We start from the raw sequence: 27,922 nt of genomic DNA, 5'->3' as shown, positions 1-27,922 counted from the left end.
TTATCGATTTCTGTCAGTGTGATTTAAATGAACGGGTTTGTTGAAGCGTACATTTTTTCAGAAATTTTCGATTTTCATATAGAATGGGTACAGATTTCATTTTTTTGACGAATGAAATAGATTTCGCATTTACGTTTCCATCATTTAAGCGTTAAAGAAGAGTGGAGACTTGACCCATTCATGTTCAAAATTCATTTTTTGTAGCTCCAGTAAACCCATTTTCCACTAAATATGCTTAACTGTCAACTTTGAAATAAAGATAATCAAATAATAAGTCATTCAGTAAAATAAAATGTTTTGAAGATGACATAACTGAGAACATGATTTTAGAAAAATATAAATTTTCTGTGAATTTTGAAAATTGAGAAACATTTTGTCTGCGAGGGGGGATTGTCCACGCCTTATACGCCCTCTTTCTTTATAAATGCTAAAAAAAATGTGGACAAATTTCTAAATTCTGTGCTTTATTCAGTCTAGACTACTCAGCAACTGACGGTGAACGCCAAAAACGGAGCAATCGAGAACATCATGCATTGCAGCAAATGGTGAATAAGGCAAATATCAGATTTACAGTGTTTTTGAAATTAAAAAAAATTTCACTGGTCAAGTGGACCAGCCAGAGTTTTTGAAATCCATCGGTCCCACCGGCAAAACTGGTAATATTTCAAAAGTCCGGTAATTTTCTTCATGTAATCGGTCCGAGGGACCGGTAAAAAAAATTGGATCTTTCCGGAATATTAACCTATTCACCTCTAAATTTTAAGTTTATTTGTGAGATTGTCTGAAGGATTGAATCTGTGTATATGAAAGAATAAATTCAAGGGCTTTTACGACAGTTAGTCATGATTTTTTTCTGCCATATCTGTGTATGTTCGATCAATCAGCTGATTCAATTTGTTCAGAAATGTTAATTGTAGCTTTATTTGGGGTGCAACATATGTCAATCGAATTGCTAATCATCATTTACCTTAAATATAAAGAGTTTTAGAATAATCACTTTTGTTACATTAAACATCCCCCCCCCTCATTTTGAACTTCGTTTTTGCGGTAGGCAGCCATGTTGGGTATCTACTGTACGAGGGCTGTTCAATAAATAATGTCCTCGGTGCTCGGAAAGAAGCAAAAGACGCTTTTCAATGATTTAGTCTTGATTATTTTACTTATTAATCTCTTTTAAATAAAACACGTCCGTAACATTTTTTATCTAATTTCTGATTGATTGTAGAACTCATTTTTGGGTATGACCCTTAGTATACTGTAAAATGGAAGATCCGATGATTTCCTGGACTTGTTTCTTCCTCATTAAAGGTTTTTTTTTCAAGTTTTGGAAATAGAAACAAGTCAAAAGGTCAAAGATCTGGCGAATATTGTTCATGTGAAAAAATATTAAGTATCTGTTTATCCCGAAAACCCATTTACTCTTCAGGGCATGCGGGTTTGGACGCTGTCATGAAGAAATTTAATGTAGTGGATTCCTGATTCTGGGTTCTTCCTCTAGTAAACCTTTCGATTTTTTTGCAAACAATTTGCTTTCTAGACTCCTCCAGAAGTTAAACTGTCACCCCGAATACGATTTCGAACAACAATACCATTAATATTTAAGAAAATTGCATATAAATCTGTCTTTGTACTCTTGCAATTCCTTGCTCTCGCCAGACCTTCGCTGTTTTTGTCAAGTACATCTTATGGTAAATTTTGTTTTGAGGAATTTAAACAATAGATCCAAGTTCCATTATATGTTTGAACATAAAAAAACGTGGATAACTCCAATTACTGATTTTTTTTTTTAAAAAATAGAAAGACATTTGTACACGCTGTCGTTTTCACTCATTTTTTTAAAATATAGGATGACCTTTGAGTACTAAGCTTTTTTACCGTCAAACGTTTCTTTAAAAAAGTGTAAACTACCCCCGATGTTATGTCTATCAAATTTGCTTTGTATCTTAAAGTTAATCCTACATCATCAAGTATTATTTGTTGAAATTTGGCAAACAGTACATAAGTTGTTATAATTTTTTGTTGGCAAGGACGGTACCCATTTTTGATGCCCATTAAATAATTTTCTATCATTGAAATCCACCTGCTCATTTGTCTATAAAACAGGCATTGGTTGCTGTAAATGACACATATTTCAGTGAATATTTCTTTGGGATTTTCAACAAGTTTTACAGCAGCTTTGATGAAGCTTTTATTTTCACTCTAGTTTACCGATTCTTTACCATTCATTTATAACGCAGTGTCTCGAATAGCCCTTGTTTCCCAGATTCTCACAATGAAACTATGTGATGAAAAGTGGTCACATAAACTTTTATAAATTTATTAAAGATTCAATTATGAGAGAAAGTCAAGTTTAATGTCATATGATATCTGTATTGTATGTCACACAGTTCAGGACATTATTTATTGAACAACCCTCGTAAATATCACACCTGGTTAATTCAGTCCGGGGATATTTGACCCTTCGATTTTTTTAAGGCCTAACTGGATTTAAAACATTTTTTTTTTTAATTTGGTTTGTTGATGGACCAGTGAATATTTGTGTGGACCGGTGAATTTCACTAAATCACTATCATTTAACTCAACTTTCTTAAAATAATGGCTACTTTTAAAATATGTGTGTTGAATAGATTCACAGTTATGTCATGCACTTTTACTCAAGGGAAAGATTCTGAGGTATATGCTAATTTTTACTCAGCAAGTGCCCCGTAGTCTCCTTTAATTTTGTTTCTGATGTCTTTTATCTCTCTGTTTTGGGCCTCGAAAAAATGAAATTGTGAAAAAGTATAAATATATGGAGTTGATGTATTTATTTTCAATCTTGATAATGTACACAAAGCTATCATTCTCACCCAGGCAAATGCTCTCAAAGAAAACATATTTATGAACAGAAATCAGTGTTGCTACTTCAAGAAATAACATGCATAAAATAGCATTTAATCAAGCTTAGTCTTGTATATTAGTGTGATCACAAACTGAACATTTCATGGCCCAATTTCAAATCAAAAGGCAGCTACTCTTATGACATAAAAGTTTCAGAGAATTAGAACTCTTTAGTGTACATGTACTGATGCCTTGTTTTGGTTTACTCAAGGTAATCCTGACTAGTATATGATGTGAATATCTGCTTGAAATGAAGTATACATGCACTGTATATGTAAATAATCAACATTCTTCTGCTCATTTGTTCCCCACTTACAAAGTGGAGGCAACATGTGTTCAAACTCTGTCAAATTTAAGGCTGATGCTTAGCTTATTATCAGCTGCTTCTTGATCCACCAGACAGAAATTTCTCCACTCTGTCAAATCAGACAGATAGAGACCACTTTTTTTTTATTCATGACAAGATACTAGTAATCCCCAGACATACTGCAAGTGTACCAAGATTCAAATTACCTTAACTAGATATTGCCCTAACTTGTCCTTGAATGACCTTCAGGTGTCCTACTATATTTTTGAAATAAAAGTAAGTGCACTTGCAGCGTTTTGAGAATATCAATAATGTAAAAATTTGTAAAGTACATAAATAAAATACAGAAACAGATAAGTTAAGCAGGCCTAAGAAAAAAAAGTGTTTGTTTCTTTTACAATCTCATAAATATAGGGTTATTAAATAGGTTAATATTTTGGTCATAAAAATAGGATTGATAAGTAAGATTTTGGTTCTTTCTCTTTTTAATTTGAACATAAAGGAATAACTTTGAAATTTTTAAAGACAATTTGAAGATTCTCCCTGTCATTTTTTTTTCAAATCCACCCAAAGTGACAGCTCAGGAACAGGCTGCTACTGAAAGATGACCTCGTACAACCCATAAACCTACACATTTGAGGAAAAATATAAATACATGCAATTTTTAAACTTTGCATACACACACCAATATATCGTATTCATCTGTGCAAGGGATGAAGGTTGGTAAGGTGACCATAAACAAACCATTTTTTTCTTAGGCCTTATGGAAATGTTTTCTTTTAAAATAGCACTAATTAAAAATGTTCCTATTATCAACTGTTGTTAAACTCCAAAGTAGTAGCGAACAGGAGGACATGCGATATCGTCATCCTCACTTCCCTCTAGATTTATAATCAAGTCCATGTACAACTGACCAGGCGAGGGTTTCAACAGCTTCAACATCCTACAACAATAAGAGAACTGACAACTTTAACTAGGAATGACAAAAATACTTTTAAAAAATTCTTTATGATGTGTGGTTTTGAAGGGGGGGGGGGGGTTCCATAACATTTGAATTGATATAAAATCTATACATGTACTTCATTCTTATCTAAAGTGTTCATAATAAATAAATCAAAGGGGCAAACAATTTTCCATTGTAATGTGACTCGAATGATAAGGCCATTAAAATGTTTTCCTTAATAGAAACTGTTACTGGCAATATCATCACTTTATGAATACTATTTACTTACTGCTGTGGCAGTCGTTTTTTATGACCAGGCATGAACGGAACATACACCATTTTCACTCCATGGCTGACCATGGTTACCTCAAAACCATATTTATCCTACAATGATAATAGAGCAATTTACACACCTTATATCTGTTTTCAGATTTTCTTCACATCAAAAAAATTAAAATTATGAGAATTTTTGTAAAATCAAGTGCTATACAGACTGAAGCTAAAGGTGTAATACCACCTTGAAGTGGCAACACAACATGTTTATACCGGGTACTTCAGTACCTTGAAGTGTTGCAAAAATTGTTGAAGTGTGAAATCAGCTGTTCCATGAACCTCCCACCGGTCCCACATTGTCACTGTCAAACCTTCCCTGTAACCACAGATAGACAACTTAATGGTGTATTTAAACATATACACAAGTACATGTTGGCATACCAGGTATCTACTTGAAATTCAGCTATATATATGCTTATCTATCTATTCAATTAGCGATGTTTTAAGAATTTTCTTCTGAAATAAATGTAGATGTTGTGAACTTGAATGATGATAAATTAGTGTGTAATGAATGTTTGTTACAAATCCTTATTTTGGGCATGTGTTATTTTATGAAAATGTTTATTGCATAGTTCATTAAAAACATCCATATATTATGTTATGTGAAATCCTACAAATGTTATTCATTATTGTCATTAAAATCTGCTTATATTTCACACTGGATACATGCTTGGTAGATAATTTTGCTGGAGTAACAATCTTACTTGATGACTGTTTTCTCCACTGGGCCGGGTTCTGACAGTACTATTATTGGTAGATAATTTAGCTGGAGTAACAATCTTACTTGATGACTGTTTTCTCGGCTGGGCCGGGTTCTGACAGTACAATTATTGGTAGAGCTAAGTTCAGGAAGGCATTCTTGTACACCTCTAGAGGTAAATTCTCCATCACTTTTATCAGCTCCACTGTCACCTGTCATGGTGGATAAAAACATTTAGATCAAAGTTGGTTGTGATTATTAATTTGCAACTAATTCATATGGCTGTTCTCCAAACTTGCTTTGTTTATTTATTGACTAAAGTAAAAAAAAGTGGAAGTAGTGCTTGAAACAAGAATATATAAGTCCATGACATTGCATGTACAAGGGTCAATTGATATTTGTACTGACCAATCCACTGACTGTAGCTGTGGTGGTGGCTATTGCAGGAACAATTCTACCAGCAATCCTCTTGGCTTTGAGGCGGTCAATGCTGTCTATCTTATACATGGCTCCTCGCAAGTTCTGCAGTCAGAGATAATCATCATAAATCATGTGATTACATGGAGTTAAGTTTTCTGATATACAGTGAAACTTGTTTTATCCCAGTGTTGTATAATCCAAAATCTTGGCTAATACGATGTAAATTTTCAGTCCTTTTCAGAATATTCATTTGTTTAAAATACTGTCTAATCCAGAATGCTGTCAATCTGGCCGATTTCTTTTTGAACCATTAGTGTAAAGATTAAACAAGTTTTACTGGATACGAAATATATCTCTACTCACTGAAGCTGCTGCTATGAAGTCAATGTGTCCATTGGTGTCATCATCCTTCTCAAACTCTGCTGGATTCATTGGACTCAGAACTAAAAAGAGAGAGATTTTTGTTGTTGTGTGTATGCAGAGTATTTCAAATTCTGAATTACACACATTTATTACACAAGATACATGTACACTGGACAAAAAAATTGTCTAACATCCAAGGATGATTATCTTGAGTAATGCCTGCTTCACTTTAGAGTTGCAGGTACAAATCTGATTGACTGTCTTCACTCAGTGTAGACTGCAGGCAATTAGCTACACTTATTTTACCTTGTGTGACGTCTGCTCCACTCAGTGTAGACTGCAGACGGTTAGCTACTTACCCTGTGTGACGTCTGCTCCACTCAGTGTAGACTGCAGACAGTTAGCTACTTACCCTGTGTGACATCTGCTCCACTCAGTGTTGACTGCAGACGGTTAGCTACTTACCTTGTTTGATGTCTGCTTCACTCAGTGTTGACTGCAGATGGTTAGCTACTTACCCTGTGTGACGTCTGCTCCACTCAGTGTAGACTGCAGACAATTAGCTACACTTATTTTACCCTGTGTGACGTCTGCTCCACTCAGTGTAGACTGCAGACGGTTAGCTACTTACCCTGTGTGACATCTGCTCCACTCAGTGTTGACTGCAGACGGTTAGCTACTTACCATGTGTGACATCTGCTCCACTCAGTGTTGACTGCAGACAATTAGCTACTTACCCTGTGTGACATCTGCTCCACTCAGTGTTGACTGCAGACAGTTAGCTACTTACCCTGTGTGACATCTGCTCCACTCAGTGTAGACTGCAGACAGTTAGCTACTTACCCTGTGTGACATCTGCTCCACTCAGTGTTGACTGCAGACAGTTAGCTACTTACACTGTGTGACATCTGCTCCACTCAGTGTAGACTGCAGACAGTTAGCTACTTACCCTGTGTGACATCTGCTCCACTCAGTGTTGACTGCAGACGGTTAGCTACTTACCCTGTGTGACGTCTGCTCCACTCAGTGTTGACTGCAGACAGTTAGCTACTTACCCTGTGTGACATCTGCTCCACTCAGTGTTGACTGCAGACGGTTAGCTACTTACCCTGTGTGACATCTGCTCCACTCAGTGTAGACTGCAGACGGTTAGCTACTTACCCTGTGTGACGTCTGCTCCACTCAGTGTAGACTGCAGACGGTTAGCTACTTACCCTGTGTGATGTCTGCTCCACTCAGTGTAGACTGCAGACGGTTAGCTACTTACCCTGTGTGATGTCTGCTCCACTCAGTGTAGACTGCAGACGGTTAGCAGCATCTAACAGATCATCTCCACTCCCTGTTGCCTCCATTGGCTTAGAGGCCGACTCATCTGTCACTATTTTCTAAAACCAAGGTCATACAGCTTTAGAATCATTTCATATTAAATCCTTTCAGCTTGCTATTATAGTATTTCAAATTGTATTTTCATTAATGAAAAGGTTAAATTTACTCTTAATGCATATACCAATAGATACTTGTATCATATAAAATATTTCTTGTAATGTGAACTAAGAAAACCTTAAACAGAATCCTGATACATATCATCTTATTTATTTACCATCAAAATGTTCTGACATTGTAACTTTATAAAATAAACTAACAATTTAATTTACCTTGTTTGTTGGTCTGTATTCAGGAATTTTCATATTTTGTAAAATTGAATTAATTGTCTCAAATGATGTGTCCTAAAATTGATAAACAATTTTGTAGATATAATGTACTAGATCAAAGCTCAAAAGAAATTCTCTTTACTAGAGATTTATCCGTAAATTTCAGAATATCTGCAACAAATGAAATATATCACTCATCATAACTGGACTTGACAACATACTGACAAATATTTACATGTGAAAAACATTACTACCCACTCAGTTATTTGTACAATAAAACAAACTTGTAATGAATCATGCTTATGGCAAAGTGATTTTAATTTTCTGTAGTTTTAAAATATATTAATATGCACTTGACAGATATTTAAATCATATTTATAATATATCAAATCAAAACTAGTTGTTCCTGACAATCTCTTATAAGCATAAATCATTTCAAATCTGGATTTTAATAAGAAGTTATCCCAACTCTAAATGAGAAATTTAAAAAAAAAAATATCAAAAGAATTCAACTCACGACTGAGGAAACAGGAATATTGAACATGCCTGCATACAGGCGAGCTGTACTGACTATAAATAGGAGATGTCTGAAACAATTAAATACACTTTATCAAAAGTACATATCTTACATGAATATTTATCACATTGCAGAATTTATAAAATACATGCAACTTTGATATTTCATTATTATATATGCTTTGTACAAAAAGTATCACTTTTTCTTCAAGTATAAAAATGTTTGTATTTTTTGTTTCACTTGAAATATAATATATACAGAGTAAGGAACTTACAGAGGGTTGTGTATGTCAAACTCCTGGGGGACTGGGGGTCTTTTGGGAGACTGCCAAAACAAGGCTGAAATTTACAATGGGATGCAGGATACAACATATGAAGAGCCCTTTCTTAATAATTCTGTGACCAAGTAAACCTTACCTGTTTTTTTTTCCACAGACTCAATTTGTAAACTGTTCAATAAACATTGAATACATAAATATCGTACATTTATAAACTACAGCATTCTATTTATACAACACATGGTACAAAACTGAGTTATAACAAGCACTTCTGTGAAATCATGCATGCCTGTTGCATTTAAATTTCTGACTTCACAAACATTCATTGCCTAATTGAAATGTTTAGTTTTAAAAGTTTTCTTAATTAAATAGAGAGTAGTGGTAATATGGTATGATTTACTCACAGCCATCCTGCATTTTCGTGTCAAGTGGGAACATGTGAAGCAGGTGTTTTGCCTAGAAAAAATTTCAGTATCATTAAGATGTGCTCAAGAAAAATTACAACTACATTATTTTGTGGAAATGTGAACCAGATCAAAAGTCAGTTCATCTATGTTTTAAGCTTTGCAATAAATTAATATGAAACAATTTTAATATCAAAGCAAATGTTAAACAAGTTTTTAACATGCAATTCGAGTGATGATAGAATAAGATTTGATTTGAATTTAAAATAAATGCACCTTAGGTGGTCGGGCACATGGTTATAATATATCATGGACCTATATATAATTAAAATTGACTATATCCAGCAACTTTTGAGATATTTTGAGACCTGCAAGAGTTGCCTATTGAAATAGTACATGTACATAGGTCCCTGGTTAAATCAAACAATGGCAGTTAATGTTACTAATAAATTATTAAGCTCCATTGAGTCCTGGACCAAGTATCATGAATTTGGGCTCACAACACATTAAAGTCATTAGAGATAATTTGTCTGCTATATTCCAGAATTAGATAAGATCTGTGCCTATCTCCTTACCTTGTGATTAAAATACTTCTGGAACTTGAGTCTTGCCAGCTGTACACACTGACACCAGGTGGCGCTCCGGTTGGCCACCATTTTACTGACCTGAACAGCGCCATCTACTGATTGTCCATCCTTTAGTTTCTACAGAAAAAAATCTGGCACGTTAGAAAACCATGTCTCCCAATTTTACTTAGATTCATATTTAACACAACCAATTGCACACTTCGTTGAAATGACTCATATAAATAAGATTTTATTTTAACACATTTCATAAATATGCTGTTATTATCAAAACATGAAACTTCCCTGACATATTGTTTCTATTTATCCTTCAGATATGCTAAAAATAAGCTTATATAGTCATCCTTCCAAAACTGCCTTTCCAAACTCAATATCTGAACACATATCAATAAAAAATCAAGAAACACTTTAACTTTATTTATGAAGGAGAGGTTACATAATGTGTCTTCTTACTTGTATTACAGAAGTAACTTCTCCATTCTGTTTCCAGAACTTGTTAAACAAGTCAGGCTTCCCAGTAAAGGAACTCTCAAACTGCAAATAAATAACTTACACATGGACAAGAAATGATTTTTAATACAGATATATATACAAGTATACAAATATGTTCATGTTTAAAAAAAAATCAGTAGAGATTTTCAGCTTTATTGTATTACCTTGTCTCTGGCCCACTGTATGCAGTGTTCTATATTTACTGGGAAGGATTTCAAAGTACAGTAAGGTACACTTTCATCTCTAGGGTCATTCTATTTGTTAAAATCAAAGACCATAACAAACACATCAAGATACAAGCAAAGACCTCAATATTAGGTATGAAATTGTTTCTTTTCTGACAATATTCTATTGTTAAAACCAGTAAACATGACAAAAATCCTTGTTACTCTTTCACTAACACAGATTTCATGATTCAAACTTATCATATTTATCTTTACATCAATCCTAAAGAATCTACACTAATGTCTTCTAAAACATGTGTGTTACCTGACTGCTGTATGACTCTGTCATGTGAGGAACAATGACCTGGACATGACCTTTAGTTCCCAGAGTTCCAGACTCTAACAGAGCTCTCTGATTGGTCACACAGCGACTGCATTATTTATCAATACAAAAGTACACATTTTTGTTCATTTATTTTAATGATTTTACAGACATCATACATAGACCGACATATTGACTCAATAAATATATTTAATACTTTTAAAAACTTTTTTCTTTTTCTAATTAATTTTTATTAACCTATTTTTCATTTTTTGAAGTAACTTTTGTTAGTCTTAAACTATTTTACATTTTTTTCAAGTTAATTGATCTACCGGTATTTGATATCTTATGAACACTTTCAATCAACTCTTTTATCCCATAATATTATATACAAACATTTACCCTTAAACCTAAAATTTATCTTAAAAAATTATAACAGACCTGTCTACATATCGCCGAGCCTCAATGTTATCTAAAGCATTGACTACCAGGCTTTGGTTCTCAAAGAAGGCATCGTTATAAACCTTGTCTTCTGTCTGAGGACAAACTAAAATCAAAACCAAGCAAAGTCTAAGTGCAGGGTCACAGAGCTGCATATAACTAGAAGTAAATCTTTATATTTATTACTGATCACATCTATCGAATTCAGTTACAATTAATGATAATACTGATTTATCAATGCAGCTTATTGATTACAAAGTGAAATAAAAAAGATGAATACATAACAATAAATTATCAACCACACATTTTTGTTATTTTTACAAAATTGACAAGCCAGTTTTAATACCTTTATGCTGTTGTGCCTCTATGTTCAGATCTAAAATTGAAGAAAAAATCACTTCTGTAAATAGTCCACAAACCTAACTCATTCAACATTAGATCTGTAGTAATGATTCGACACAAGCAAGAGGCCAAAAGATTTACTGCACTCTTGATCTTTTCTGACCCCAATGAAGGAAATGATCTGTGAAAGTCCCTATCCTTTTTCCCTACTTCCTAATTATCTCTTTTTGCATAAGTAATAGCTTTTCCAGGACGATTATACTTGAATTCGCCTCTGACACCTAGGAAAGCTTTTTGCAAAATTTGATTGACAGTGTGTTAGTAAGTGTATTGACAATTGTCATTTTTAATACCATACCTGCATTAATATTTAGGACTGCCCCTGCTGCTGTAGTACTCTTAGGTTTCTGAAATCGGCAACATATACAAAAAATATTATAAGAATATTCAAAATCTAAGGTCTAATATTTTTATGCATGGCAATTGTTCATTGCTGTAATCTTATCTGATTTCAATACCATCAATTTCACGAAGATGTGACATACACACATTACCAATTTGCTATGAAATGATAAAAAAATAAGTTTTTTTATCAATCCCTCTAAAAGGAGTTTTTTTGGCTATACATGTATATAGAAAGATGTCCATGTACTAGATAAAATGAAACAACCTGTACCTGAATGTCAGCTGGTCGGAATAAAAACTGTCTGTTCAGATTAGACTTCTCAATCAGATCATTATCTGTTATTGTTATCTACAACAAAATCATACAAAATATGTTACTATTTAACCTCTTTTTGGTTGGGGCAGAGGGGGGGGGGGGGGGGCAATAAGTGTTGCATCAAGCAAATTAACTAAATCTTGACAGTAAAAAATTGTCTCTGACTCATACAACATTTCAGGAATTCTAACTTTTCTATTACTTTTATGGAAAATTTGTCTATGTGACAGCTAGCAAATTGAGTTTTAAGAACTGGTATTATCCCCCCCCCCCCCCAAAAAAAAAATTTATCAAAAATTAGAATACCAAAACTATATACAACTGATCTACAAAATAAAAACTTCCTATCTTAAAAGCTCCTCTAGGAGTTATCCAGACAAATGATGTATCATTCTGGCAGCAGTCCATCCTCCCAGCATTCAGCCCATTATTTTGACTTTTTTTAATAATCAGGTTTTTTAAAAGAAAAACAAGTTTAAACTACTCACACATCCCTGCTGCTTCCTTCCTATTCCTAATAGAGCGTAGTTCTTCAACATCTCACAGCCAATAGCTCCACAGCCCACCTGTATACCATGCAAAAGGAATACTTAGTTGTCACATTAAAAACACTTAGTTTTTTTACAAACAAATGCTTAACTTAATTGTCAAAATGCAATTGAGAACAAGTGGGAAATTACTGCCCTTTCAAAGTTTGCCACAACCTTTTTGTCTACTCTAAATGTCTTGTAATAAAACTGTGTTGTCTTTAAATCTGATGGTTCACATATTATTATGTATTTCTGAAGATTCTACAAAATGTTTTTAATACAATGTAAATACATGTATACTTGTATTTTGATGATTTTTCATTAGACTTACCATGAAGAGTTTGAGCTGAGCCAACATGTCACATTTCCTCTGTCCCAGACATATTCTTTGGGCATCATATCTGTCATTTCTATAATCATACAGTAAAATTGGTTTAATCTGGTCACCAAAGATTCTGTCTGGATTCAACAAAATTTAACTAATACCACTTCCTTAAATTATTCATAATGTCAAAATACTGTAGTTTATTGAGACATCAAGTCGTCAGGATTAGATAAATATAGATTTCACATGGTAAGATTTGTGACCATACCTTGGTGTAAATATGTCGGAGGCACCTGCGTCCTCCTTAGGTACAACCTCTCTACAGTCCAGGTATAACTGTCAAAGATACAGGTAAAGTCATACTAAAAATACAATGTACTAACTAATTTCATAAAACCACTGCCCTGGCCAGTAAATTTGTTTTCTTACCCACTGTCGTAAAGGTGTAAATTTCCCAGTTACTGCTTTGATTCCTTCCTGTGCGACAAATCCTCCCAGCGCTGCACACAGCGGTGCCAAACAACCGTGACAGGTGTAGGACAGAACTCTTAACACATACTCATCTATATCAGCTACCTACAAAATAATTACAGTATCAGATAAGGTTTATAAAAACCTTGTTCAGAAATAAGGAATAAGATCTGAAGGATCCTAATGGACAGAATGCTTGTGGGGACAGGGTTTATCCCCACATCAATATCAGTAGCCAGTAGTGAGAGAGGATTAAGGGACTCCGACCCTCAGCCAGGATTGACAACTTTTTAATTTATAATTTAATTCAACAAGAGGCCCACGGGCCTTATAGGTCACCTGAGTATTGTGTAACAACTTTCAAACAATTAAATTTGGTTCATGTTTTAAACCAGAGGCCATGAAATTCACAATTCACAATTTTGAAAGAGGCACCATTGCTTATCATAATTATTAACTTAGCATGCTTACTCTATTTACTTGATACCCAGAGGTAAATAAGTATACCGGGTAACAAAGAGAAAATGCATTTCCACTTTAAAACCAGTTGTGTACCTCACCCCACCAAATGAACCACTGACCCAGGGCCCACATATTTCAAAATTTTGCAAATTTTATCATAAAATGGTTGATTAATAGTAAAGAGCAGATTTCAAAGCATTAATTCATTTTCAGACTATGTAACCCCCCCCCCCCTCTGACCCAGGGGTCATAAAAAAAACCACTTTGCTAGATGCACCTTTCTTCATCATAAATATACATGTAGATGTATATACTTGGATCATTGGCATAAAACCCAGAAGCAAAGGAAAATACTTTCAAAGAATAAATGTATTTTTACTATATAATCAATAGAGCCCCACCCTAACACCAGAACCCCTGACCCTGGGGCCATAAAATTCAAAATTTTAGAAGAGGCACTCTTGCTCATCAAAACTATGTACTTAGTTAGTTTATTTAATACCCAGAAGCAGAGAAGAAGATTTTCAAAGAATAATGCATTTTCACTATATGATCAATAGAGCCCCACCCTAACACCAGAACCCCTGACCCTGGGGCCATAAAATTCAAAATATTGGAAAAGGCACTCTTGCTTATCATTACTATTTGCTTATTTAGTTTTAAATTATTTAATTCTCAGAAGCTGAGAAGAAGATATTCAAAGAATTAATGCATTTTCACTATATAATCTATAGAGCCCCACCCTAACACCAGAACCCCTGACCCTGGGGCCATAAAATTCACAAATCAGGAAGAAGCACTCTTGCTCAGCATAACTTTGTACTTAGTTAGCATATTTAATACCAAGGAGCAGAGAAGAAGATTTTCAAAGAAATAATGCATTTTCACTATATAATCTATATAGCCCCGCCCTAGCACTAGAACGCCTGACCCTGGGGCCATGAATTTCACAATTTTGGTAGAGGACTCAATGCTGATTACATTCATGCCAACAGTTTGACTGCTTGATGTCCAGGAGTAAAGAAGAAGATTTTTAAAGATTGCATTAATTTTAGTGGTTTTGGCCCCACCCCTTAGGCCCCAGGGGGGCAGGGACCATGAAATTCATAATTTTTGTTCCCCTTTACCCATAGATGCTGTATACCAAATTTGGTTGAAATTGGTTCAGTGGTTCCAGAGAAGAAGCTGAAAATGTTCAAAAGTTTACGAAAGACGTACGACGACAGACGAAAACGGATAGCAATAGGTCACCTGAGTTTACTCAGGTGACCTAAAAAGTCTTTAAATGAAGCTTGAAAATTAAATCTTTTCATGCAACAATTTTCATTATATGCCTCTCAATGTGCTTCAAGGTTCTTTAAACTTCTCAGAAAGATCTAATTACCAGGTAAAAGTAGAAATTTTTATCCCGAAAAAGCATTTTTAGATACCAATGTTTATTAACATGATAAGAAATTAGAAGTAATTTATGGAGCTTTGCAAAGAACCTTGAAGCACATTGAGAGGCATATAATGAAAATTGTTGCATGAAAAGATTTAATTTTCAAGCTTCATTTAAAGACTTTTTGAATTAAATTATAAATTAAAGAGTTGTCCTTCCTGGCTGAGGGTTGAAGTCCCTTAACAAGGTGAGGCAAGGACACAACGTCAGGAAACACACATGTATCCAGACTACTGTCCCTCAAAGTTGGAGTCAGACCAAGAGGACCAAAAATGTACATACTCTAAATAAACTAATAACATTACAGTGAACATAAAGACACAATCATTGCAGTACAAAATATTTAATGACAAAATGTTACAACTTTACCTGATTGACTAGTTGAGTGTTCAGTGAAGTAGCAATGGATATAATATTGTTGGCATCCTCCATATTCCTGTAGTTAAGAAACAGAACTCTAGTAAAGACATGTGTATACTTCATCTAACTGACTGATTTAGCAATTTAATCAGAATGCATACAGAAATATTTAGTATCTGCAGTAATTCAAATCTAGAATACATCATAGATTTCCAGAAAAAAAGATGTTATCTATACACTTATGAAAAAATATCTACTTTGTGTGTGCGTCATACACGAGACCCTGGTAAACCAGTCCTATAAATGTATTCTAGTGATTTAAATGTATTATCAGTTTCAAAACTTTTGCTGCAAACATATTGCTATGGAATTTATACTAAAAATTATGTAATCCAACAGAATAAAGAGCAAACTTACCAAACATTTGGAAAACGTTTAAATGTCTCATAAAATTGATGTAGAGCCAGAAAACCTAAATGTAAATTAGTAGGAGCCTGAAAAGAATTAGAATTTTTTTAGTTTGGCAACATAAAACCCACAAAAACATTAAATTTTAAATACACTAATTGCTCACATCACTGTGTTTGAGAATTCCCACATTAAAAAATCTGTTTCTAGTGCTTACCTCAAACTTACAAAGGTCTGGGACAAGAAGAGAGGGATTCCTTAATTCTTGTTCCAAAGATTTCTGGAGAAAAATAAATACATTTAAATAATCTAAGATTATACTGGTATTACCTGTATACTCTTGATTCAGGTCTAGCATTGCAAAGAACAGTATACCTAATGGTCAATTTTTGCTGTGTAAATTCAACAGAGAAATCTATAATTATAAAGTCAACTAGAGCAATGTGTTATCATTTCAAATCATTGAAAACTGCATCAGTATCAAATGCAAGCAAGAACTAGAGGCCCATGGGCAACAATGTTCACCTAAGTAGCTATGACCATTCCATTCTTCATCTGATTATTTCCCTATATATTCTGATGTATTATTGTGCCCCCACCCTACCCCCAGTGTCATGATTTGGACAGATGCTTCAATATAAAGCATTTGGCTCAGGTGAGCTATAAAGGCATTACATTTAAATTTCATTGAATGAGTTTTCTTTGAACTTTTTCACTGCCCAGTTCTCATCTTTTAAAATAATGTATAGAATGATCATATCAATTAGAACATGTAAAATTTGAGAATTAGGGTTAGGGTTATGCCCTCTGAATGCTAGAGACAAACTGAACAAAGTACATGATATTTGTCATTATTTAGTCACCCATAAGTTACTGTGACATAAGCAGCACATGTTATACTATATAATTATTTTATTCAATCAAATGATGAGTTAAAACAAAATTAAATCATATATTTTTTAACCTAAACTTTTATTAATTGCAATTATTATTAATAAATGGAATCCAAAAAAAAATTTAAGAGGGACCACATAAAACAGTTTTAATCCACAGAAAAAAAAACTTTCCTTTAAGATAAAATTTCAAGTGAAGGTACAATTAGCTCTGACTTACAAATGATATCATTTTAGACACTTTGACCTGCTTGACAATTCCACCATGTTCATAAGGAGCGAAGTCTTGTCCCGATGTGTCACAGATTTCAAAGGTGTAAGGTGACGTCACTAGGAAAAACAACAAATACTTAATTTTTCTAATGGGATTTTCTTTCTACTGTATAATCTCAAATACTTCTTCAGTTAACTTATTGTATTTATGTACTTCAAAAAGGGGAAATTTCATGTTTCATGCAAATTACACATTATTTCTGGAAATTGAACCCCCTTTTTATTTGTACAGGTTTGTATGTATTTTTATTTGTACTGGTATGTAGTATATACGAGTCACATCTCATAACTTACCTTTAATTTGACAAGTGTAACCATTTAGGGCTGTCATTCCATTAATTTCTCTAAAGGTCACATGGTCTCCAGATTCAAAACCGTGCATTTTATTGTTAAAGCATGTCACTATTCCAGGATTATCCTGTCAATTATAAAATGAAAAAAAAAAAATTTCCTTTCACATATAACATTAGCTTGAGAAGTATAGTTGTTTGGGAAATAAAATTTAGAAATATTTGAGAGCTTTGAATTCAACAATATAAATTCCTCCAGTTTATACATCCCTCCTAAAGTATGGAATCACGTAATAAAACACAAATTTATTTTTGATCTTGTTACTTCATTTACTGTATATATGGGCCATTATAAAGTTGAATTTCTCCTCCAAAACTCATTATCCAAATTATAGGCAATTCCTAGAAATTCAGCATGTTATCAATAAAGCCATTGACACTTTTTAGGCTGTATTACTCACTTTGGTAATTTTTTCTATTAAGACCTCTTTGGGGTCTTCTCCATCTATATCCATAATTTCAAATCTGTCTCCAAAATCACAAAATGTGCCACAACACACTCCAAAAACATCAGCTGATATAAACTGCAAGAAAGATAACATATATTTCTGAAACATTTGAACCAATGTCCTGGTCAATTCATTCATTATTTTTTTACCTAGATCTTCCACATATCAACATGATCAAGTATCTATCACCTGTTTATGCTGGTTGAATATACCGGGTTTTAAGACAAATCCTCATACAATGTTAATCTAATTTTCTTGATAAAGATACAAAAATAAAATGAATCAAATAAATGAAATTGCTACTTCATCAAAATTAATAAAACTTATTTAATGAAATAAAATTACCAATGCAAAAAGAATTTCAGATCTTTCTGCTATACAGCAAGATACAGGTAGCTTAAGAGTAACCCCCTCCCTTCTCACTTTCACTTTGAAATTGATTAAAATAAATGTGATGCCTACAGATGTTGTTGAGAGAAATTTAATTCTAATACATGATACATACTCTGATCGGAGGGATCTGTTGTCTACAGAAGTTGTTCACTCGAATCTGAACACTTAGTGGAGCCTCTGTCAGTATCACACACTGAAAAAAAAGGCTTACATCATTTACTGAATAACTCAAACACACAGGGTTAATTATATATATCAATCAAAAATATCACACAATAAAAAAAATACATGCATCATCTACTGACTGAAGCAAACAAATTTCATTCATGATTATGAAAAATTGGCAAGGCACATTTGAGAGAAAATGACTTTAGAATAATTGTTTTCATTAACAAGGTAGAGATGAGCACTATATCACAGTGAACGTTTTATGACTTACCTGAAATTTTTTGAGATAATTGAGGTCCGAGCCGACCTCTAAGATTGTTGTCAGAGCAGTGAGAGACACGTATGGATTCAGTTCAGATAACCTGGGACCACTGGACTCAGCTCTGGTAATCAAAAAAGTTATATCATACTATAGATGTTTTTATAGCACTTATAGAAGGTTATTCCTTGATAAAAAGAAGACTGACATCAGAAAGTGATTCCTCTATGCTCAACTTTAGATATGACACAAAATTGTAAATTTTAAAACTCATCAATAGACTTATATTATCATATATTATGTAAAGTCACAAATAGAAGATTTGATTACTACATTGTCAAGAAACATTTACAATAATTTGGCTAATTACTATTTCAGTCAATATGGTACAAATTCAGTTTTAAAGCATGACTGGTATTCATCACTAGATACATGATTTATTGGTTGACTGATTTACTTCAGTTCAGTCACTAATTGCTTCTAAGACACGGACCTGTTTCTGCCTATATCCCCCTCCCTCAGGAAGAACTGAGTCCCCAGGTCCTGGATCACCGCCGATCTGCCATCTTGGATGGTTATATTCTGTAAGGTGAAAGTTCACTGAACAGTCAAGATACTATCTTAAAAATCAAGATACTCTAGAAGTATCAAAATACTCTTCATAGTACATATTCTTTGTTCGATTTGCAAGAGAAATATGAGGCCAAAGAGGTTTCTACAGCAATAAATGATATACCCTCAAGTCAATTAGCTGTTGAAAGTAATGATTTCAAACATAAACTGAAAGACAATCATGCAGATCCAGATATCTGAGAAACAGATATTCATCTTTCAATGTGAATATTACAAGAATATATTTTTGTATTGTTCATTTATATAGTTTCTTTTTGTAATTTATCTCAATCCAATTTTTCAACCAAGTATGTATTTGTAGTGTTGTATATATCTACATGAACTGATATTTTTCATTAACAAGATTTCTCACCTTCACTCCTGCAAGGACTATATTCTTAGCTGAAAAATTAAAAAAAAAAAAATTAAAAAACACCATGTCCAAATCCAAAACTTACAATATAAATTTTCTGTTTAGTGATTTGTGAATCAATAAACACAGAAGAAAAATTAAAAGAGTCTCCATAATGGTTCGAAACTTCTAGCTACCTACATTTTTATTTTGTATTTCATTCAGTTATTTGTTCCTAAAATACATGATGAAAAATATTTAGACTGATTCAGACAATATGTACATAAAAGAAATGTGGTGTTATTTTTTTCCATACAGAAATATTTGTACTCTCAATTAAAACAGATGAATATTTCATGTACCCAGTATATATGACAGTTATTTTTGCAAATTGAAAATATTTTTAGCAAACATTTGATTGAAATGAAACAGTATCAGTCTGTAAATTGTTTTTTAAACTCACCAATTTCAATTCCCAAACCTCCCATTCCATAGATTAAAATTGATGAGTTAGCCATCTGCTTCATAGCAGAGTCCCCAAGAACATAGCGCTGTCGGCTGCAACAAGGAAAGTAAATACAAATGCTAAACGTACAATATGCTTAAGTATTAAATTGCCCAGAAATAGTCTGACAATGGCTTTTCCAATTTTTAAATATGTAAAATCAGTAAGTTACTAACAGATAAAAAAAAAAATCACAAGCAGGGATTAATAAAATAGATATAGGACCCTGTTACATACACAAGTAACTTCAATATCTATATTTATTTATCATCATTGAGCACTGACACTGGTTATACTTTCTTTCCAGATTCCAATGCTTTCAAGAAAATTTTAACTGAGTTCCTTACCTGTATAAAGAATCGTCTATTTCTACACCTTGATCCATGTCCTGAAATAGACGTTGGACAATGAAAAATTATTATTAAACAACTGAGGAAATTCAGGTGAATTTTCCTTCCAAGATTTGTTACATGATGCCAATTCCTTTGCAAGAAAATTTAATGTTGAATTCTTATAAATATAGTTATTTAACTTCGTATTTTCAGCGTTCCAAAGAAAACTGGGTATAGTGCTGTAGAGAATCAAAATCATGAGAATGGTCTAAAATACATGACTATTGCACAACCCGGTTTCGATGCCGCCTACAGATGACAATGCAATAATATCACATACTACAAAGTATGAAAATCTCAAAGACATCAACACGTTTGATAACTGTATTAGAAATCTTACTGATTCACACACAGATGTCCAATAATCAAGCCTGAAGACAATAACTATAAAGTTGACAATTTTTGCAATGAACTCTCAACTCTGATGCGCTGGAATTTCGAGCCCGACGTCATTTTAACTGCCCTCAGATATCGAAATATTTCCTTGTTTTGCAGCAAACTTTCACCTGCAAATCCATGGCTTGTCAACGGCACCAATTATATTCAACATGGAAAAATGTATGATACATCCAGAGACCCCCGCATCTTTAGTTTTAGCCAGTTTCTAATCACAGAGATGCCAATCTCAAAAAGTGTCAAAAATAATTAATTGGGTAAAATTTCCCCGAAAATCATAACCATATGAAGCTTCACTCCTAGAAAACCCAAATAGACTTTGAAATATTTGAACAGCGTTGAGAAAATGTGACAGTAGAAGAGATTTAAAAAGAGAAAAGTCACACCCAACCAATGGCGATAAAACTTAAATTTGCAGCTTTTTAATGATGGTCCACGTTCAAAATAGAGTTTCGTTTATTTTCAAATTGTACTGAATAAATTAGATCATAAAATGAAATGAAATGAGACTTACGCATTTACGTCTTTGTTTAACATAAGACGTTTCGCGTTATTACTCGTTATCAAGGTCAATGTCACGATGTTAAAAATCATGGTGTGATGTACAGAAAGGTATAGAAAGGTATTGTCACAGATAATAATTTGTCTTTAATATGAAATCCCTAGCTTTTCTCATTCAAAAGTTATGTGCAAATTTAAGTAATGTTTAAAGTTTTTTAAAAGCATGTCACATTTCAAGGTCAAGGTCATGGGGTCAAACAAAAATCGTAGTATAGAGGTCTTGTCACAGGCATTACACAACTTTAATATGAAAGCCATATCTCTTCTCATTCAATAGTTATGAGCAAGGTTAAAGTTTTTGAAAAGTAGGTCAACTTTCAAGGTCAAGGTCACGAGGTAAAAAATTATAGTATATTTAGGAAGGTATTGTCACAGATAATTTACATGTGTAATATGAAATTCATAGCTATTCTCATTCAAAAGTTATGGCCAATTCATAGTAATGTTTTAATTTTTCAAATTGAAAAAATAGGTTAAACTTCAAGGTCACGGGGTCAAAAATTATTATTTATTTAGAAGGGTCTTGTCACAGGTGTATTGTGTGTTGTGCGTTAGCGCGACAGCGTGTTGTGCGAACTCGTGTTCGCGTGACAGCGTGTTGTGTGTTAGCGCGACAGTGTGTTGTGCGAATCGTGTTCGCGTGAAATCGTGTTGTGTGTAAGCGCGACGGCGTGTTTTTTGGAAGCGCTGTTGATCATGAGTTTTAGCAAATGGCCCTATCCGGACACCATAATTACCCCCAAGGCAGGCACGTACATGTAGCATCGGGGGCCTGTGTCTTAATTTTTTTTTACAGACAAACATTTTACTATAGAAAATGTAAAATGAAAGTCTGAAAGTCCAGTCTATCCCCCCCTTTCCATCCTCTTTTGTTGCAGTATAGTCAAATGAAGGTAGTATATGTTTGAGTAAAACAATTTGGTACTGAAAGAAGTTGGAACTGAAGCTTCCTCCCTTCAGGAACAGCAAAATCGTAAATATGCCGGTTTTTTTTTTTCTTTTTTTTTTTTTTTTTTTTTTTTTAATTTTATTTTTTGCAAAATTACGAAAGCCCATTGAGCTCATTTTGGTAGGTTAAAAAAATTAATTTTTCGCGTTATTACGCAAAACTTTCGCGAATAAACGCGTAACTTTCGCATTATAACGCGAAACTTTCGCGAATAAACGCGTAACTTTTGCTGTTTAACCAAGACATTTGCTTAAGTCTTAACTTTCTTTTGATTTTGTGATCAAGTTTATTTATTAAAGATAAGCAAAAGGCTATTTTAAACTTGGACTATCACAAGCTACAATTTTAAGTTTTCTTCCTATTGAATCCATATTTACAGTCATAGATAGTCCTTCTCAGCACTGTTCAAACAATTCAAAGATTATGCGAGTTTTCCAAGAGTTAAACTTCAATCCCTACTATTATAATTAAGATTATGAATATCCTGGAAAATCACCCCTTTCCGGCGTCTTTTTTACGCACTCTCTAGAGAATTTGAAATAATTTTATTTTATAAAGAACAAGATCTCAGAATTGTAAAAATTGGGAAGTAGATTTTCATTTGTCTCCGTTTGGATTCACTGTAGAAATACGATACTAAGTATCGGAAAAATATTGACAATTAATTCAAAGTGTGCAAACTATGCCGTATATACCATAAGGACAGATATGATACAAACAAACTTTTGTCAAATAATTTGAAAATAACTACTTGTTTTAATGAATAAGTTTCACCGCGAAGTTTTTAAAATTCTAGTAAAATTTTTACAAAAATAGGATTTGAAGTGAAAAGTATTTGTATAGATTAATAAGGATGGTTTCAGAGAGGTAGACTTTTGAACATCATAAAGGTTTACAATTTCTTTTTACTCTAGAAATATATTATTTGCATCATTTTCAATGAAATTAGGCTACTGAGAGTTGCTGAGAGTTCCCGTCTGTTTCCATGTTCTTATCTGTCAGTCAAGATTAAGGTTCCTGAGTAACATTATTATATATGCATATTATTTCGCAAAATAACGCGAAAGTTTTTGCGTTATAACGCGAAAGTTACGCGTTATATCGCGAAAGTTACGCGTTTATTCGCGAAAGTTACGCGTTATAACGCGAAAGTTACGCGTTATATCGTGAAAGTTTCGCGTTATAACGCGAAATTTGCGTGTTTATTCGCGAAAGTTTCGCATTATAACGCGAAAAATTAATTTTTTTAACCTATCAAAATGAGCTCAATCGTAGTTCGAAAGCCTATTGGGCTCATTTTCGTAGGTTAAAAAAATAAATCTTTCGAGTTATAACCCGAAACTTTCGCGGATAAACGCGTAACTTTCGCGTTATAACGCGAAACTGTAGCTGTTTAACAAGAAGGCATTTGCATAAGTCTTAACTTTCCTTTGATTTTGTGATCTAGTTTATTCATTACAATGAAAATCAAAAGGCTATTTTGATTCTGGACCATCACAAGCTATAATTCCAAGTTTTCTAGCTATTGAATCCATATTACTGTCACATTTTATCTTTTTCAACGCTGTTCTAACAATTCAAAGTTTATTCGAGTTTTTCAAAAATTAAATTTGATAATTATGAATTTCGGGAAAATCAACCCTTTCAGGTGTCTTTTCAGGATCTCAGAAAATTAACGAAATGTGAACTCTTTGTCAATTATGTCCCGCCACATGGGTGAAAAATGGATGGCAAATTTTCATTTGTCTCCGTTAGATTAGGATCTCAGAAAATTAACCAAATGTGAACTTTTTGTCAATTATGTCCCGCCACATGGGTGAAAACTGGATGGCAAATTTTCATCTGTCTCCGTTAGATTCACTGTAGATGTAGGACATCGTATTTTGAGATTGCGCCATGCACGTGGTCATTACATTGCTTAGGAAAACATTGACAATAAATTCAAAGTGTAAAAACTCTTTGCTGTAAACCTTCATAGTTTTGATTTATGACGCTACTCCACGAGATTTTCAATAACCCAGATATATAAATATTGGAGAAAAATTAAGAGACGAAAAATTTTTAATCAACAATGTCCATTTATATGTATTATTTGATAAGCACCATATGGCACGTTAAGCTCATAAAATGATACGTTTTATATCGCGAAAAATTCGCATTGTAACTCGAAAGTTACGCGTTATATCGCGAAAGTTTCGCGTTATAGCGCGAAAATTTTATTTTGATTTTACCTACGAAAATGAGTCCAATAGGCTTTCGTACCTATGGTATAAATAATGTTGGGAAAAAAAGTTGGGGAGGGGGGGGGGGCCGCAATTTTCTATTATACAACAAATCAAAAATGGTATGTAATTTCAGTTTCAACATTTTATTTATGAAGCGGTTAAAAATTTGGGTTTTTTTTTTTAAAGGTACTTGGACACAGAATTGAAGTTAATATTTTCTGTATAATATCATGAATTATATGTTTTAATAGCATTTCACACAAAAATTAATTAACAATCTTATTTCGTTTAAAAGGTATTAAAAAATTTTTTGGCGGATTTGAACACATTTTTTCACAAATTTTAATTTTATTCTTAATCCTTAAGAAAAGTGGCAATCTTGTGTATTAATGAGAAATATAAAAACTTAATCCAGAAAAATAATTTTATACAGAGTTCAAATGTTAGAAAGCAAAACTCCTTCACAAGTATCGTCATTCCGAGCTAAGTGTTGTGTACAGAGTATAGCAAATCGATCACACTCGTGTTATTTACACAATTTTTGTAAACAGGGCACGAGCTCTGTTATTGTTAATGTTTACGATTCACCGGGTGCGTTCAATCGTCAAAGTCTGCTCACCACAGTTGTACGGACTGACAATATATTGTGTGTTTGTGTTTGCTTTCGAACTTTTCTACTTTGAATTTTCTGGATTATAATATTTACTATTAATATTTTTCATATATACACCACAAGATTGCCACTTTTCCTAAGTATTAAGAATAAAATTAAAATTTGTGAAAATGCAAGGATGTGTCAATCAAACCCGCCAAAAAATTGAAGTTATAATAAGTTTCAAATGAAATAATTTTTTTAAATAATTTTTGTGTGAAATGCTATTAAAATATACAAGTCGAAATATTATAGAGAAAATATTAACTTCAAACCTGTGTCCAAGTAGGCCTACCTTTAAAAAAAACACAAATTTTTTACCGCTTTATAAATAAAATGTTGAACTAAAATTACATACCACTCATTATATAAACTAAATGCATTTTTGATTTGTTGTATAATAGAAATCTTCTGTTGTGACATTGTGCACCGCGATCAGTCTTATCTTTTCCCGCGTGGTGTCAAATGAAATGAAATCCGCCCAAGTTTTTTTGTCAAGTTTATGTCACGTGACTTAAGATGGCGCACTTGTAAATTTAGTGTGGAATGTAATGGGAAAAGGTAATGTTTATTTATATTTTTAAAGGCAAACAATGTGCTTTGTTTACACATAGAGAAATAACAGCTAATTTTCTTTACGGGACTCTACATTACCCCCACCATGTTCCCCTCAGAGGTTCGGGGATTCCCGTCCTGCGGAGACAGTTCTAAAACGTAAGCCGTGCAATGACCGGATGTAAGCTTACCAGATTTTGTGGACAGGTGTTTTTTTTTCCTCAGTGGTGTAAAACCTAGTCCTTATATTCTCTTAGACAGTTTTAAGCTTTTCTGTACTGATAAATATGATGACAGAGCAGACTTTTCACAAGGTGATTTCCGTGAGGAAAAAGAAATCGCATGTGGCTGGAAGTGTATGCAACCTGGCTACATCATAATGTGTAGGATAAATCATTTTCCAAACAGCCAGAGTAAAATTCGAATGCAAAAGTTTCACATACACATATCTTGATTAGAGGTATAAATATATACAGAAAAAAATCACTTGATTGTGCACTTTTAAGAGGCTTGATGAGTTAAATCACAAAAGAAAACAGTCTGAAAAACGGCATTATGTTTATCTTAGGTCAAGATCTAGTAAATGTCCTTAGACTAACATTTTGGTGCTAGATCCATTATGATGTCATAATCACTTTCAACTTTCTTTTTCTTGTACTTTACGGCTCTAATAGAATTATGTAGAAAATAAAGTATTTTCATGGAATTCATTTTCAAATCATCTGAAAAGTAGTCCGGATACCTATATTAAATTTAACATTATTTAAAAGAAGAGACCAAGAACATACAAATTACCGTTTTCTGAAAGACTGTAGGCAATCTGGATACATTTTGTTTGTGTGATATGGAAAAAACTCCCATATTCATGACTAATTTTCTTAATTTTTCATTGAAAATGACAGTTTAAAATATGGTTTTTCATCTTATTTTCATACAAATTATGCCCCGAAACACCTTTTTTGACCAAGCTAAAGTTTTAAAGCATCATTAAAGGAATTCATTTCTTGAATTTGATAAATCTGTAGGCACCCTTCATTTACTAGATCTTGACCTTAAATAATCATGGTAAGTGTGTAGTAAGGTCATTCTGATCTTGCTGCTTGAAAGTGAGCATCTGTACTGTCTGTTTGTGTTGCAGGATAGCGATGTAAGTTATTTCTAATGTATTTTTTACTTATAATTAAGAACTTAAGACATTAGTCATTACATCAGTTAGATTTAGACAAAAAATTTTGTACTGTTTTCTACATCGTCTCAAGCCACGGTGCGGATTCCGCATATAGCTCTCTCCTACCCATGGCTGCTTGATCACAAAAAGCGTCTTAATCTTGAATATTAACGCCTCTCTATTGTGACGTCATATTCAGTCAGTGGCAAGTTTTGTTTCAATCGCAGTTGACATCAGCAGTATACATTATACAAGAAATATTTTGTATACTGTGATTGGATATTAAAAGGTTGCGACAAAGTTCATCATCCGACTATGCTTTACTCGCATTGGTCAATATTTTAATGAGCTACGAAGAATTCTCTCCTCAATCAACCACGGCCAGAATGGGAGAGGATCGTACATTTTGGCTGTGGCTTGCGACAATGTGATTTCTCTTCCTACTCTTAAACCAGTGCCAAACAAATTGATTAAATCTTGCCCAGACAACTGCTTAATCAACTGCTTAATTTGTTACAATCAAAATAGGTTGAAATGAATTCCCTGCCTTCATTATCTTTTCATTTTGGAATCCTTTGGCAGAAAAGTATGTTTCTTTGACAGTGGACATTGGTAAGTTAAATGGTGGTTCCCATCTACTACGCAATATATCACCAAATCCATATCTTACTTTAATGAAGAATGCTGATACTGTGATAGTGGCATCAAAGTGCAAACTAATGAATTTACAAAACAAAAAATTAGTCATGATTCTGCCACATGGTACAGCACACATTGCATTGTGCTATTGTACAACAATGTATGCCCTATCGTAAATATGGTGTGACCCCTTCCCAGGCCTTGATCCAGACTAAATGTAAGGACAAGGGTGTTTTAATTGAATTATATGTTATACTGCTAACATTTATTAT

At 33.3% G+C, this 27,922-nt stretch overlaps 2 protein-coding genes across 2 annotated transcripts in view; one reads left to right on the top strand and one right to left on the bottom strand.

Moving 5' to 3' along the window:
- Nucleotides 1-2,792: 2,792 nt before the first annotated feature.
- Nucleotides 2,793-21,088, bottom strand: LOC134270711 (ubiquitin-like modifier-activating enzyme 6). Its single transcript, XM_062752959.1, has 36 exons — nucleotides 20,846-21,088; nucleotides 20,461-20,501; nucleotides 20,072-20,166; nucleotides 19,630-19,658; nucleotides 19,138-19,226; nucleotides 18,657-18,768; nucleotides 18,330-18,410; nucleotides 17,777-17,899; nucleotides 17,320-17,443; nucleotides 16,973-17,082; nucleotides 16,077-16,139; nucleotides 15,869-15,945; nucleotides 15,461-15,527; nucleotides 13,147-13,293; nucleotides 12,986-13,053; nucleotides 12,724-12,802; nucleotides 12,351-12,428; nucleotides 11,818-11,895; nucleotides 11,500-11,548; nucleotides 11,146-11,175; nucleotides 10,800-10,905; nucleotides 10,362-10,467; nucleotides 10,037-10,126; nucleotides 9,834-9,914; nucleotides 9,372-9,500; nucleotides 8,797-8,848; nucleotides 8,390-8,453; nucleotides 8,116-8,185; nucleotides 7,602-7,673; nucleotides 7,214-7,331; nucleotides 5,947-6,026; nucleotides 5,572-5,685; nucleotides 5,248-5,375; nucleotides 4,692-4,779; nucleotides 4,420-4,514; nucleotides 2,793-4,130 (listed from the first exon to the last, which is right to left on the bottom strand). The coding sequence occupies exons 2-36, from the start codon at nucleotides 20,496-20,498 to the stop codon at nucleotides 4,010-4,012; spliced, it is 3,051 nt and encodes a 1,016-aa protein (XP_062608943.1). The 5' UTR covers nucleotides 20,499-20,501; nucleotides 20,846-21,088; the 3' UTR covers nucleotides 2,793-4,009.
- Nucleotides 21,089-25,763: 4,675 nt separating this feature from the next.
- The window catches only part of LOC134270703 (A-kinase anchor protein 13-like), an 85,829-nt gene continuing 83,670 nt past the window's right edge, over nucleotides 25,764-27,922 (top strand). The window contains exon 1 of the mRNA XM_062752952.1: nucleotides 25,764-25,849. The gene's annotated coding sequence lies outside the window, so the exon portion shown is untranslated. The remainder of the gene's footprint in view (nucleotides 25,850-27,922) is intronic.

This window comes from Saccostrea cucullata, unplaced genomic scaffold (genome assembly GCF_032062105.1).
Source record: "Saccostrea cucullata isolate Sc308-1 unplaced genomic scaffold, CSIRO_AGI_Scuc_v1 ctg199, whole genome shotgun sequence".
NCBI classification, from domain to species: Eukaryota; Metazoa; Mollusca; class Bivalvia; order Ostreida; family Ostreidae; genus Saccostrea; species Saccostrea cuccullata.
Note: the sequence above shows the minus strand (reverse complement) of the source record. Positions and strands in the feature narration are given on the sequence as shown.